General features: G+C 37.9%; 1 protein-coding gene across 3 annotated transcripts in view; it reads right to left on the bottom strand.

Annotated features, from left to right (window-relative positions):
* The window catches only part of LOC149219109 (uncharacterized), a 174009-nt gene that overhangs the window by 145404 nt on the left and 13152 nt on the right, over positions 1-15453 (bottom strand). For all 3 annotated transcript variants that reach the window (XR_016249215.1, XM_089384266.1, XM_089384267.1), the window contains exon 3: positions 7477-7643. Coding sequence is in view for 2 of the 3 variants with exons in the window: in XM_089384266.1 (XP_089240392.1) it covers positions 7477-7643 (167 nt within the window). In the remaining variant the exon portion in view is untranslated. The remainder of the gene's footprint in view (positions 1-7476; positions 7644-15453) is intronic.

The raw sequence follows: 15453 nt of genomic DNA, 5'->3' as shown, positions 1-15453 counted from the left end.
GCAAGTGTTTCATCAAAAACTCCAACTTATGAAATTCATGGGATGATGGTGTGATGACATGAAGCAAATCAAGGGATTGAAGTTCTTTTCAATTAAGGAAGCTGTTAAAAGAAGCCTAGATGACCTATAGGTAAAATAAGGTATGTATGCTTATGTTTGATATTATAATGTCATATCATATGGTTGCAGGTAGCAAGGATCATTACTTCTATCTTAAGAAGCATGATTAAGAGAAAAAGGATCTCCTCCTCTGAAAGGATGCAAGAAAACATAAAAGTCACACTAGATGAAATCAACATAATATGTCCTCATATGAAGTATGAGGTGGTTGACTGCAATTAAGAGACTCTGATTGAAAGCATCTAGGAATGAAATGTGTGAGGAAGGAAGAGATCGTGAGATATGCAACCCTAATGAAGGCAATCAACATCCAAAGACCAAGAAGACTTGACTAGGAAATCTCCTGTAAAGATATGAAGACTCTGATGGAAAAAATGAAAACCCTTGACAATGGATATCTTTGGGAAATGTGTCAATATGTGTTCAGGATGCTGATACCTACAAGAAGATGTCATGATGAAGAGCCATCTCGTAAGGTATGATTTGACTTAATATGATGTTTTGATTCCTTGAATAATATATGGATAATGCAGAGCTACTTACAAGTACAACTAGCATTCTAGATATGAAGAAGGCCACTTTCCATGAAGAAAGGAATGACATGATGAACTGAGGAAAGTGATCGATGGTTGTTGCCCTACAAGGAAGAAGCACAACTAAATTTCATGACATCAAGGAGAGAAGTTGATCAAGCAACTGAAGGACCCACAAAGAAGAAGTTGTTGATGTATAGAAGAGTCCCTAGCTAAGAGGAAGCTCTTACAAGTCCCTGATCAAGAGGGAGCTTGGATAGGATCACCCCTGATTAAAAAGGAGTGACAGTTGTGTTTTTCTATTACATGTGTCATGCACTAGACTAGGACTAACAGTCGTAAGTCTAGGTGAAGCCCATGAAAAGAAATGTAAATACATGATATCCTCCTTAGTTGAGAGGGAGAGATAGACACAACATTCTTGTCTTCACTTTGGAAGAAAGAATGAAGGATTCGGTAATCATTTGGCATCTGATGCTCTTTGAGGATGTGTAGGGTATCCAAGACAAGAGTAGGCAAGAGGACCGATATTCTTTGTGTGTTGGGAACCCAAGATAAGAATAGTCCTAAAAGGTCATACTCAATGAACACCCGGGTGGTATGTACCTTGAGAGACAATGATGAAGGTGTCTATAGTCATTGGTCTCACCAACATTGTGCTTTGATCTAATGAGAGATAGAGTTCTCAGTCAAGGCCTTGATGTGGAAACAATGTTGGTCACTGTGATGCTATACAGATGGGTTACCAATCTGATTCTTCTTACGAGAAATTCTTCAAATTGAGAATGACCAAGTACCATTATAAATACCTCCCTCGCTAAGAGGGAGTGTTGAAGAAAGTGTAACTAGGTTCAGTATTTACAAATGTAATTTTGATCTTTGTACTTGTCAAGAAAAAGAAATATTACTTTTGTAAATATTTCATGGGTCTAGGAAAGTCAAAGAGTCAAAGTCATGTATAAGGAGCTCTTCTTGAGCCTATGTGTAAATGTATACTAGTCTAAAAGGTCCTCCAAGACAAGCACAATCCTCCTGAAGACATCAACAAGATAAACGATGTAAATCTCAATCATGTTGGCCTACAAATGAATTAAAAGGATAGTCGTGTCGGCTTAATTAAGGACAACAGTTCACACTTATGTCGGTTTATTTATGGAGGCATAACCACTATATATACACCGTTGAACTTCGCAGAAGAGAAAAACAGAACTCAGAGATCTTTGATATTTTGGACATCCTACAACTTCGGATGAGGAGCAGAGATACCTTTGCATACATCTCTGAAGTCTCAGTCATAGCACAGTGGTATAGGATCTCAGATGAGGTGGAGGAACACAAGTCTCTGCAACTTCGAGTATAATTACAGTATGTAATTACAGTGTGATCTTCTCGGTGGTAGCACTCTCGACTATGAAGCTCTCAGTGCAGGAAGAGAATCACAGTCACATGCTTCGCATAGTTATGATAATGAGGATCTCAGTGGTACACTCAGCATGCTCTCCAAACAAGTTACAATTTCCATATGGTTGTGATAAGAAGAAGCTTGGTGATCCCACAGTGATGCATTCTCATACTTAACACAGTCATGATTTCGATAATGTAGCATTCATTGTCTCAATATAGAAACCTTGTTGACATGGTGAAGATCTCAAGAGTGCAGCAATGATCTAAGTGAAGGAGCAGCTATGGTGCAACAATGATGATGATCTCAAGCAGTGACAGAAGACGATTGGTGTCTTGGTCTTGGAGTGGCCTAGTAGGCCAAGGGTCACGGTCTTGGTATTCGTCAATTGGAATCGCTATAAGAAGAATTTTGTGTTGGTTTTCCTCTCCAAGAGGGAGAGGTTTTGGCCTTGGCAAGATGCCAAACATCTTGTGTTCTTGTCTCTATGTTTTGGTAGCTATTTGATGAACTAAAGAAAACACACTCTAATAATAATAAGTGAAGATTGGAATAAGAAGAAAATTTGAAAAAAAAACACCTCACAAATAGTTATCATGCCTAGAAGAATCTCATTAACTATAATTGCCCTAGATTCTTCAACAAAGTCTAACATATATATTTTGAAAGGTTGTTAGATACTTTGAAGATCTATATTTGTGTGAATAGTTTCTAGGGTTTGCTATATGTTGTAGTAAGGTATGTCATGCCTTTGGAAAACATATTGAAACCCGAGATGGAATGAATGTTGTTATGAAATAGTCTAGGGTGCATAACAAAGTCCCCAGCAAAATGTTGAAGAGTATAAGTCTCTTGTTTAAAAGTTTGGGTATCTTATATGAATAAAGTTGAAATGCTTCCGTGATTTTGATATCACTAACAACATGCTTCTATAGATTTGGTTGTACTTACTATGTAAGCTATGCAAGTACACAATCTTCAACTTGGTGAAGATGCTCGATGTGACAAGCATGATGAGGTTGATGATAACTCTAATGAAATGGTTGTAAGCCATGAAAAGATTCTCCTATGTCGAAAAGGAAGAAGTTGATCTCCCGATCTCCTTAAGATTAAGAGGGAGTCTAGATAAAGAGGTGCTTCCTAGTTGAGAGGGTGTGTCAGATATGGCTCTCTGCTTCATGTGTCATGCACTAGACCAAGACTAACAGCCATAAGTATGAGTGAAGGCCATGAACAGGAAAAGGAAATTGGAGAATGCGTTTTGAAGTATTGCTGAAAGAAGGAAAGCAAGACCTGACTGAAGACACATCTCGTTGCATATGAAGTAGGAAGAAAAATGTATGATTGAGGAATCTTTTGTCAAAGATTCGGTTGATAGTCCTTTTATGGAAAGTTGAGAAGCAACATTTGTTGCCTGGAAGACCCCGGAGATTTATATTTGGTTGTGTACATGCAAAAGTATATTATTGATTGGGGTTGTACAAGTGAGTCTCTCAAAGGAAAGCATGTTGGTTACCAATCAGTTTGATTGGGAGATATTGGTTATTCTTGATCTGTTGGATCAAGGGGTGTTGAGGCTTTGCAAGTGAAGCATTGCCTAGGGAGACATCTGGCTGACTCTTTATGTTGATGTCTGAGTCACCGAAATTGGAAAGGTGGCGCTGATTATTGAGCTCTGTTTTGGTTACACGCTTGGATTTTTGGATTGGTGGTTAGCAAGTAAGCCTGAAAGCTTGAGTCCACCTTAGTCCCACCTGGATAGATTGCCCTTGTCAAGAATCTAGTTCATGGCATTGAGATGCCTAAATTGTTGAGTGACTGGTTGGATAGATTGCCTTGGTCAGGAATTTAGTCCATGTCATTGCGGTGCCTAAACTGATTGACTAGCTGGATAGATTGCCCTGGTTAGGAATCTAGTCCATGGCATTGCGGTGCCTAAATTGTTGAGTCACTGGTTGGATAGATTCCCTGGTCAGGAATCTAGTCCATGGCATTGCGGTGCCTAAACTGATTGACTGGTTAGATAGATTGCCCTAGTCAGGAATCTAGTCCATGGCATTGTGGTGCCTAAATTGTTGAGTGACTGGTTGGATAGATTGCCCTGTTCAGGAATCTAGTCCATGGCATTGTGGTGCCTAAATTGTTGAGTGACTGGTTGGATAGATTGCCCTAGTCAGGAATCTAGTCCATGGCATTGCGATGCCTAAAGTTCTTCATGGTTCATATAATTTGAGATCTTCCATTGTATATGTACATTATGAATACCTCCCTAGTTAAGAAGGAGTGTTGGAAACAGTAACTATGTTCGGTCTTCAATAATGTACTTGAGTCATTAAGTAATGTACTTGTCAAAAGAATAAAGAATAGAACTTTTATTACTATTATTGTGACTTATTAAAGCATGGGTTTCATGATTGGGTCACCATGTTCTAGGTCAAAGTCCCCATTGAGGACTTTTCGGATTTATTCTGAGTCTATAGAATTATTGTACATTTAAAGAGACCCTTCTTGGGCTTTTGAATCATGTAAATTGGTTAAGTATTGAGTCAAATATGAATTATGGAACCTCCACATCATGTCAGCCTAAGAGAAGATCAAGTCGACCTAAGGAACCATTCTACCCCATAAGAAGCCTATAAATGGAAGGACTAAGAATTAATTTTGAGCATCACTTCTCATCTCTCTCTCTCTTCTGGGCAAAAATGCGAAAATCTGTTTGTCAGGCAAAAGTGCGAAGTATGACGTTGGGAAAGTTTGTTGTCGGGAACCCAAAGTGAATGTGAGTTTGGGGGAGTCTAAGGAGTCAAGGAAAATCGAAATTTTGGTGGTGGTCTCTCTCTATTTCATGCTCTGGATTGGGAGAATGAAGTCTCCCAAGTTGAACTGTTGCCGGAAGTCGTGAGCTGCCGCAAGTTGTTACATAGTCGAAGTTGCTGGAAAGAGATCAATCTTCTAGAGGTTGACTTGGTGTGGAAGGAAGGTCTGGTCAAGGTCTAGGGTGAAGAGTCTCAAAGAATACTACTGAAAGGAAGAATTACTTTCACTGGGTTTTCCCCTCGAGGGGGGTTTTTCCCTGGCATGTGCCTACATCTTGTGTCCATTGTTTTATGTGTTGTTGCTTTTGTGTAATTGCTTGATGAACTAAATAAAGAAGATATAAAGAATCGTAATAATAAGCAACATCACAAGTAATTATCAAAATCTAGAAATCTTTAATGCCTTTCTGATTTTCCAACAACTACTACTTAACAACTAATTAGAATATAAAATTCATATCCCTGGGTTCCAAGCCCACTCCTTCTAGTCAAAACCCCAAACTTGGGTACTTTGCCCACAAACTCTCTTTTTTGGGTTTTCTCCACTCATAAATACCTTCTGAGCTACCCAAATTCAACAAGTTACACATTCAGTAATTTTTACATTTTATTTATAAACATGACTCAGCAATAGACTAGACTCTGTTTACAGACCTAACAAAGAAATAAAAAACTAGGCTTCAATATTATGTTATTTTCAGTGTTCCACAGTGATGCATCCCCCACATGGGGTGCATGCACCCCACGCTCCTGGGATGGGGGGGATGCCTAGGGAAAAGTTTCCCCATGTCCCCCTTTTGGAGAGACACAAGCGGAAATGTTTCCCCATTGTGGGGGAACAAATCTCCCCAAAAGGGGTGCTTCTGGTCACACCCCCTCAAAAGGGGGACGCCCAGAAGCACCATTTTTGAGTTTCGAGAACTTTTATGTGGGGAAGCCTAATATTAAAGCCTATGGCCCTATTATTGTTAGGCAATTCATGGTAAAGTGACATTCTCCTTTATCTTTCATTTTCATCATTTTACTTAAATTTTTAACATTACCATGAAATAACTCGGGATGTTTGAGAGTGGTTCCAACCTCATTGGATTTCATATGGAGAAAGTAGAATTTTAGATCTCACTCAAAATCCAGTAGAATTAACATCATTTTAGGATTTCAAGATTAGGGGGATTATAACATTTCCATTGGATTTTGTCATATATGAGGGTATAGAACTAATATTTAATCAAAAGCACCAAGCCCTCTATGTACCTTGATGTTAGTGGCATTGGTTGCCGAACTCCTCTAGCATGACCCTACCAAAAATGTACCCATCACTCAAAGAAAATCTTGACTTGACGTGCTATATTTTTTCTATCTTATTTTAATGCTTAGAGGGTGATATTGATGATAAAGATCCAATACAATTAATGATTTTGATGATATATAGGTATTTGTCGTAGCATGATTTTTTTTTGATGATAGAGGCCATCTAGAGCATGTTTGTTGATGTATTTTCGGTTCAGAGATGAATTGCACCTGGTGTTATTTTGGTTATGTGCACCCTTACAAGCTATATAAATGAAAAGTTTTGCTTATTTGTGTATAAATGGTTTGGATTCATATGGATGCACATGAATATATATGTTTTCCTTTAAAATTTGAATATTTTAGGTGTTTTTGGTCGACCAGTATTTTGGTCTGTTTTTTTTTACCGGGTCTGGTCCAATTCTGGTTGGTTCTCAGTTCAGAAGGTTTTCCAGTTCAATCACCAGTTCGATAACATTGGAATCTACTACAGTCTATTTTACTTAGTACTAATCTGATTCCAGAATGATGAATTTGAATTTTCAATCAATTTACATTCAAGAATGATGAATTATAAATTTAATTTTTAAATCAATGTGGATTCTAGAATGATGAATATGGATCAATGTATTTCATTACTGAATCCCGTGGTGTATGGATGACTGATGAGTATGAATGATTTATATACCGGTATGAACGATGAATATGGATCAGTGTATTTCATTATTGATGTATAGATCAATATATTTATGCTTCATTATTGAAAATGAATCTGAATTATATATATATATATATATATATATATATATATAGATAGATAGATAGGAGTACCCTCAAATTTTAGGGAAATTTAGGGGGGGCGAGGAGACGTCAGGGCCGACTGACGTCTCCTCGTCCCCCCTAAATTTCCCTAAAATTTGAGGGTACTCCTACACATCCCCCCGTCCCGATGTCTTGGTGGAACACTGGTTATTTTCCAAAACATAATGGATCCATTGCCTGCTCCATTACCAAGGTTAACTTGGATTCAGTAGACATTCACATTTGCAAACATGACAACCAATGAGTGTGCATATTACAGGACGGAATGGTTGCTGCTGTTAAAAACTCAACAAAAATAGTAGGTGAGAAGTCCTCATCAGGTTTTAGTCTATAAGAACTGGGATTAAATAGATTGCTACACAGAACACACATTTGTTGCAGTTCCTTTGATTTGCTTCACACATTTCGCATCTCATTTTTTTTGAGTTGCATGTCTCAGGTCTAGAAGTGTCATGTATAAAATTTTGAACTTGACATCAAAAATAGAATATACCTGTCAGATGTCACAAATATAACTGGTAGGCATCGCTCATTCAATCCAAGGGAAACCAATCTTAATAGCAAGCTGTCATGATAGTTAACTGCATCGACGATTGGATCAACTGATGAGTCCCTGATTGCCTTTCGAAGTATATCGATATTGTTTATAACCAACTTTGGCTGTCCAGAACACATATAGCATTACATCATTAAACACAAGAATTTTTGACCTACTGTCCAAGAAACTGCATATTCATACAACATAAATTTGCCGCAGAGACATTTCATCTAGACAAATAGCTGCTATATACCCTGTGAATGTTCGAGAAACAAGTCAATATTTGCCGAACATAAACCATACAGCATCCGTGAAATCATTTGAAAATTTATGTATACATGAGTAAGGGCCCTAACCCACCCCTTATTCCTACAAAAAATGTGATGCTAGACAGATCAAAAATTGTAGATTTGACTAGAGTAAAAAAGTGTCAGTCAGATCAAAACTCTATGAATTTGAGCAAGTATTGAGCCTCATATTCACGCAATAATCAGTTATTGTGTATGCCTTGTTCTTTTGCTGAATGTGCGTTTAGAATCTAGATCACATTTTAGAGGTTAGCTTTCACTGTAAAGTTGTTTAACATGTTTCAGTTGTGTAACTTTACTTTGCATCTCAGACCAGGTGATTAATGATGGTTTAAGGTATTAAATATATTATCTCATGGCATGCCTAGACTGTGATAGAATTTGATGTTCAAAGTGTTATTGTATTTGAATTGAGCCCATGTTTCAATATAAAGTGCAACTTATACACTTAATAAACATGGTCTAATCTATTCCATGCATTAAAATGAATAATTTGGTAAACATGTCATATATAATGTCATTTAGAATTAAGAGATGAAAAGACACAACCATAATTCACATATAAGCATCAAAGAAAGTGAAAGAAACCAAGCCAGGAGGGATTTTTTTTTGGGGGGTGTTTATCGAAAAAACAATCAAAGCCAAGTGTTTTGAGGAGCTTTCCTGGTGATGTGACCTATCACTCATTCTTCAAGGTGTATTTGAACCTGTGTTGGCGATGGCAGCAAGGCTCCTTGGAAGTTCATCCCAAAGGTACACCACCAGGTAGTGACAACCCTACTCTTGACCCTTATATTGAATTTTTGATATTGAATGTGATGATGGCTTTGTAAATCATTTCCGGGGGTGGGGGGACATGGGGTAATCCATACAGAGGTACTTTGTCTCCAAAGGCATTTATCAGAATTTGGATCCATGAGGTTTGGAAACCCTTTGGCTGGCACTGCATTCACATGCAAAACCTTACAAAAGGCTTCTTTCTATTCCAAGTTAACAACACTACCCATGTCTAGGAAGTCCTTTGTAGAAATTCCTGCTCTCAATACTTCAACACAAATACAGAAATTTCACCACTTTCTTAGAGGTTTCCCAGATCTAATCCCTCTGAATTTGCAACCTTTGGGCTAATCTGAAATAATTTACAGACACAAACAGCAAACAATATTTTACTTCTTTTCAATCCCAAAAAGGAAATTCAAGAGAAAAGATGTCAAACCTATGCCAACAAGTTTCAGCCCTCTGGGGCAATTTTATCATGCATAATCAGATCTGAAATTTACTTTATGACAGAAATAATTACAACTGTAAATCTGTCATGATATCTTCAATCTCAAAATCAACACCTTTGACAATTTCAGCCTTAACTTATGTCAAATCAACGAGAGATATAAGTGCTGGAAATTACCAAATCATGAAGACAGTGATAACTGAAAATCAAATAAACAACAAGACAATTTTGAACAGCTGAAAATATAATATAGTTATATATAAAAGATGAGGTCCAAGTACATACTTTCAACTTAAGATAAGCCGGTAGAACCCTCCAAGCCCATCAAAACCCTAGCTAGGGAAAAACTTGAAAAATGCTAACTCCACCAAAGATCTTTCACAAGCTAGCACCAACACTAGCCAGCCTCCTTGGCTCCAAGAAAGACATCTCCTCTCTCCTTTTCTTCCCCACCAACTACAAGCCTAAGGTGTATCATCAAATCCTAATTCCTTGCCTCCTTAAGGTTGAAACCCTAACCCTAGACTTCAAGAATGTTCACCAAACCTAGTGCCTCAATGCAAGAGAGATAAAGTAAAAGGAAGAATATACAAAAGAGAGAAAGACAAAAGCGATCATCTCATCGCATCACTAAACATTAGAAGATGATGATGTGATCATCATCTCCAATGTATAGCTCATAAGAACAAACCCAAGCATTTCACCTTAGCAAGCTCCCAACAAAGATGTCCTCTCTAGACATCATATCTTCTCCTCGGTTTTTCTCATGAACCCTAGCACCTTACTCCAAGGTGGCAAGTACAAAGAAAGGAGTACAATGATGACGATGAAGAACTCTCTCCTTCATCTATGGGTACGAGAAGTAATGAAGACCAGCAATAAAATGGGCTTAAAGACTTACAAGCAACCTACTACAAACAAGTAGGTCGACACATGTGAATCTGTCCTCCTACAAGTGACACATCTCAATCTCTGAGGTGATGATGATGCACAATCTAGGATCCAAGACAAGAGCACTCCTCATCCAAGGCCCAACGCTCCTCCTCCAAGGGCTCAAATGCTCCAGCACCTCTCCAAGTCAATGTGCCATCTCCATGTCCACCCACCTACATCTCCACTCTCTCAGCCTAAACTAGCATAAATTAAGTAGAAAACTCCATGTAAGTGATCCAAGTATCCCTATGTTGTTTAGCATTCAACATGCTCCTTCAAGTGCCAAATGCTTCTCCTCCAATGTAGGGTGTTCTCTAAGCAAGCAACTTCTCCATATGGCCAGCATATAGAATGTCACCAAGCTATATAAAGATCTCCAATGCTTCAAGGAAGAATGTCATTCAAGGATCCATATGAGGTCTAGCAACACATGACTAAGCCACCTCCAATGTGTAAGTCCATCGTGAATCAGCCAAGAGTTAACCAACAGCATTATTTTTTCCAAATTCTTTCCCTTTGCTTCTTTTGAAAGGTGAGATCTCCCTCACTTAGTATTGCAGAAAATAGATTTTAGGCTTGTTTTTTCTTCAACGACTCTTTCCAAAGTACTGTAAAATGTTGCAAACCTTGTAAGGCCTCCACAACTCTCTAGTTACATTTTTTTGTATGTTTTCGATGTGAGATGATGGTTGATGACAAAGTCTACACTTGTTCTTTCTCCTCATATTGTCTTCTTGATCCATGGAAATTTGTCTAAATCATGCAACAATAAATCCAAACAATTCTCTGCACACGGGGTCCATTAAATAGATTTCGAGGCAAAATTCTAGGCACATTTTTCAAGGAGCTTGGCTATGAGAAAATGTTGAAAATATGGGCATGAGAATTTGTGAAATCTGAAAATTACACTGTGCACAAATTTCCAGACTTTGTATTTAATGCTTCGGCTGAAAAGGGAGATAAATACTGTATTTATTTTATGTACTTAGGCTAATTTCTCGAGCAATAAAATCCTCCTCTGAAGACCAGTTTTGCCCAAGAGGCTGTGAGATTTTTCCGGGCTCACCTTGACCAAAAATAAGTGTCTCACATGTGTGTATGCTTGCTAAAATTATGTGTTAATTTTCAGCTGGTAGGAAAGTGAAAATAGTAGAAGTACTCTTATTATGTTTGCAATAAACGCATACTGAAATTTATACCAGCGTGATAAAACATGTGGGTTAGGCCTAAACAAACACATGCATACTTGTAAACTGAGTTAAGGGTGCAGATCATAAATTTTCTACACTTAACTCGGCCTAGACAGCGAAATACTCAAGACGAATTCAAGAAAACAGTTATGGTTCCTGTGGCAATTCGGATCCTCTCTAACTTGGGGTTTTGCAGTCATCCCTAATTCTGGTAGCGAATAAATTACAAGAGTACGTTGTGGATTGTTGAAGGAAACAAGAGGCTTGAATCTCTGTAACAGTGGAGTCAAACCCCCTCTAAGCAACTGATACTATCATAGTTGGACAAGGGGCATAGACAGTGAGTTGCCAATAGTGCATTAATCGTTGCAAGGCATTAGACAATGAATAGCAATAGTAAAACTGGATAGTGTTGGTATTACAGTTGGAGTAGTGGTCTACTAAACATTTGCATTTTGAACTATATTGTGGATTATTGGTTGGAGGAATCTATTGTTCGTTGGGCGGTCAGCCCTAGCTTATTAAAGTTTTGTTGAAGGATTGTATCATTGTTGAAAATCTTTTATATCCATGCATTACGTAAATGAATGCCCACTGTTATATGAATGAATGAATGTATTATGTTGTTGATTTATCGAAAACCCTAGACAAAAATAGTAACCCTAAGGGCTAAAATCCCCTTGGGATATTACAAACTAACAATTAATGAAAACCACCAAGCCCTCTATGTTACGATGTTGGTGGCACTGATTGGTGAACTCCTCTATCATAATCTTAGTATAGATGTACCCATCACTCAAACAAAATTTTGATTTTACATGTTAAGCTTTTTCTATATTATTTTAATGCTCAGAGTGTCATATTAATGATGAGGATCCCAATAGAGGCAATGATTTTGATGATATGTATGAGTTTGTTGTAGCATGATTTTTTAGGACTCTAGAGCCTCTTTGTTGATGTATTTTTGGTTTAGAGATAAATTGCACTTGGTGCTATTTTGGTTATATGCACCCTCACTTGCTATATATATGAGAAACTTTGCATATTTGTGTATAATGGTTTGGATTCATATGGATGCGCATGAATATTTATGTTTTTTTTCACAATTTGTATGTTTATGCATGTTTTGGTCAACTGGTCTTTTGGTCCTGTTTTTTTTCCCTTTTTTCCTGTTCTAGTCCGGTTCACATTTTTGGGCTCTATTGGTTCAATGAACAGTCCAGTTCTAATAACATTGGTTTTTGGTGTTGAAAAGTGTAACTAGGTTCGGTCTTCATAATGACATGTAAATATGATTTTATGTAATGAGAAGTAAATAAGAAAAATAAAATTATTTTATTGACTTGCTTCATGCGTTTCATGAGCAAGGGATTTTGTTTTTGAGTCAAGACCCCCAATGAGTCTTTAGGATTTATTTGTCATCTAGTCATAAAATATTGGAGTCATTGTCATGTCATGAAGTCATGTTACATTTTGTAAAAGTTCAATCTTGTCCATGTAAAGTACCCTCTGAGAACTTGTCAACTATCATCTTCAAGTTGGCCTACAAACAATGAAGGAACATGCTAGAAGAAGTAGGCCTAACCTCCAACAGTCATGTCGGCCTAAAGAACATGAAAAGAAGTGTATATATAGCCTAACTCGGCCTCACTTGAATACATAGATTCAATCAAGCAACTGGACTTGAATTCGGTGAAAGAAAGTACAAAGCATAGGTGAAGCAAAAGTGCGAAAAAAAGGCAGAGGAGAAATGCGAAGACAAGGCAGTGAAACAGTTTCTTCTAGGGCAGCAAAAGACATTCTTCTGGGGCAAGGAAGATGGGTTCTTCTGGACCAGCAAAGAAGGAGGTTTCTTCTGGGCAGCAAAGAAGTGATTCTTTCGGGGCAACGAAGAGAAGGTTTCTTCTGGGGCAGGGAAGATGGGTTCTTCTGGACCAACAAAGAAGGAGGTTTCTTCTGCGCAGCGAAGAAGTGATTCTTCTGGGGCAGCGAAGAGGAGGTTTCTTCTGGGGCAGCTAAGGAGAAGTTTCTCCTAGGGCAGCAAAGGAAGGATTCTTCTAGGAGACCAAGATATAGATCTAGAGACCAAGATTCTCTAGAGGAAGCTAGTGATATCCTAGAGACCGAGTATCTCTAGAGGAAGTCAAAAGGAGTGTCAAAGATAGAGACCGAGTTTCTCTAGAAGGCGCTGAGGAGAGCAATTCAAGATCAAGAAGAAAGGCGAGGAAGGAAAGAGGCAGAGCAACAAGGTCAGTGGCAAGGTTCTTGGGAGGATACTAGAGTCAAAGGTCTGTGTCATGGTCTTGTTACTTATCAATTGAAGATCTAGAAGAAGAATTTTGATCGGTTTTTCCTCTCGAGAAGTGAGAGGTTTTGGCCCTGACTGAGAAGCCTACATACTGTGCCACTTGTCTTTTATTGTGCATATTGGTAATTGTCTTGATGAGAAGAACACATTAATAAGCTAACAAAGAAAAGACTATAAGTTAAGAAGTAAAAGTATATCACAAGCAATTATCAAGCAGAGAAATCTTGTAACTCTGAATTCCCAAGATTTCTCAACATGGAATCAGACCTTAGGTGTTGAAGACAAGAAGGGGCATTCAAAGCAAGTGGACACACAAGAATTGAACTTCAAAGAACGATCAAGCAAGAAATCAAGATCTACTAAATTCCTAGATCGAAGAATACTCCAAGCAAGAGTCTTGAAATTATCTTCAAGAAAGTAGCAGGAAGAAAGATCGAAACCCTAGAAGGACTTCAGACATCACCACTTATACATCATCAAAGGAATGGAAGCTCTTCAAGAGAGAAGGAAGACTAGGACATTCAAAAATGATCGTGAATCAAGCTCTCCCTTGTCAATCACTCAAGAAGCAAATCCTCTATCAACATCGTGATTAAGGAGGAAGCAAGCAACAATCACTCAAGTAAGTCTATGACTATATATGATAATATCAAAATGTCTTTTTGCAAGGAAAGCAATAAATTGGTTGGGGCTATAAATTACCTTGCATGGAAGAAAAGGACAGACCTAAATCTTATTGAAAATGAGGTGATGGATCACATCAAGGGATCAGTAACCCAACCTCCAAAGGAAGATACTCAAGCACATGCTAGATACATGAAGGGAGAAGTGAGAGCCCAAAGGATTCTTATAGAATCTATAAAAGTCTCTCTACTCCCATATGTATCAAAGTTGGAAACTGCAAAAGCTATATATGACAAATTGGTAGAGTTGGTTTCCGTAAGTACTGCAAGAGAAGTAATCTCATTAAGACAAGAACTCTACAAACTGAAGATATCCAAGGAAGACGGAATAGCCTCATACTTCATGAGGATATCAGAAATTCGAGATCAACTACAAGAACTAGGAGAAGCCATATGTCTGATAGAGAGAGGACCACAGTAGTACTAAATGCACTACCGAAAGAATGGGGTAACTTCAAGCTTATATGGGAAGAAAGAGACTACTCCATTTCAAGATCTATGGTCACTCTGTAAAAAGAAGAAACCAGACTAAAGGCAAAGGTTGATGTCAGGCCAAATGAGCAGAATCAAGCATACACAGCTATGACAAGAAAGAAAGCGAAATTTGGAAAATTCAGTCCTCAAAAGAAAATGATGAACATGGATAAGGCAAAATGTTATGGATGTCAAAAACTTGGGCACTATAGAAGAGATCGTCCTAAACGTAGTAAGGACAAGAGGAATAGGGAAGAAGCCCACATTATTGAAGAAGTGAAAGAGCCTAAGTCAAAGAAATGTAAGAATGAAAAAGTAAAAGATCTCTACTATGACTGAGATGATCTTCTTCATTGAAAGGTACTTTTCACTTGTAAATTGTATATAGGAAGCAACATATATAAGATAGGATGCATCTGATTAGAAAATAGCCATCATGGTAGAAGCATTAGAAGTAAGAACTCGTGACATGAGTAGCAAAAATAATGTCTGAAAGAAATTCTATTTACAAAGGCTGGGAGCTCTTGGAAACCTCATTGAAATAGAAAGAAGCAGAGGTCACCATCAACTGAAATCATCATACAACAGTCAATAAAGAAACATATGTTTGATAAGGATATGAGAGATCCTCAAGTTTCTTTGATGGAATCCTCATCGAAGGATTTACCGATCTAGAAAGAAAGCAAAAGGTTTTCATCATGAATTCCAACTCGTGGGGTTCAAGGGATGATGGTATGATGACATAACAAGAAAGCAAGTTTGGAGGATAAAGTCCTTTCGAATGAAGCTGCTACAAGAAGTTTGGATG

This window comes from Pinus tabuliformis, chromosome Q (genome assembly GCF_031772625.1).
Source record: "Pinus tabuliformis cultivar Carrire ecotype Pingquan chromosome Q, CPIR1, whole genome shotgun sequence".
Taxonomy (NCBI): Eukaryota; Viridiplantae; Streptophyta; class Pinopsida; order Pinales; family Pinaceae; genus Pinus; species Pinus tabuliformis.
The sequence above is the reverse complement of the archived record's forward strand: the minus strand, read 5'-3'. Positions and strand labels throughout refer to the sequence as shown.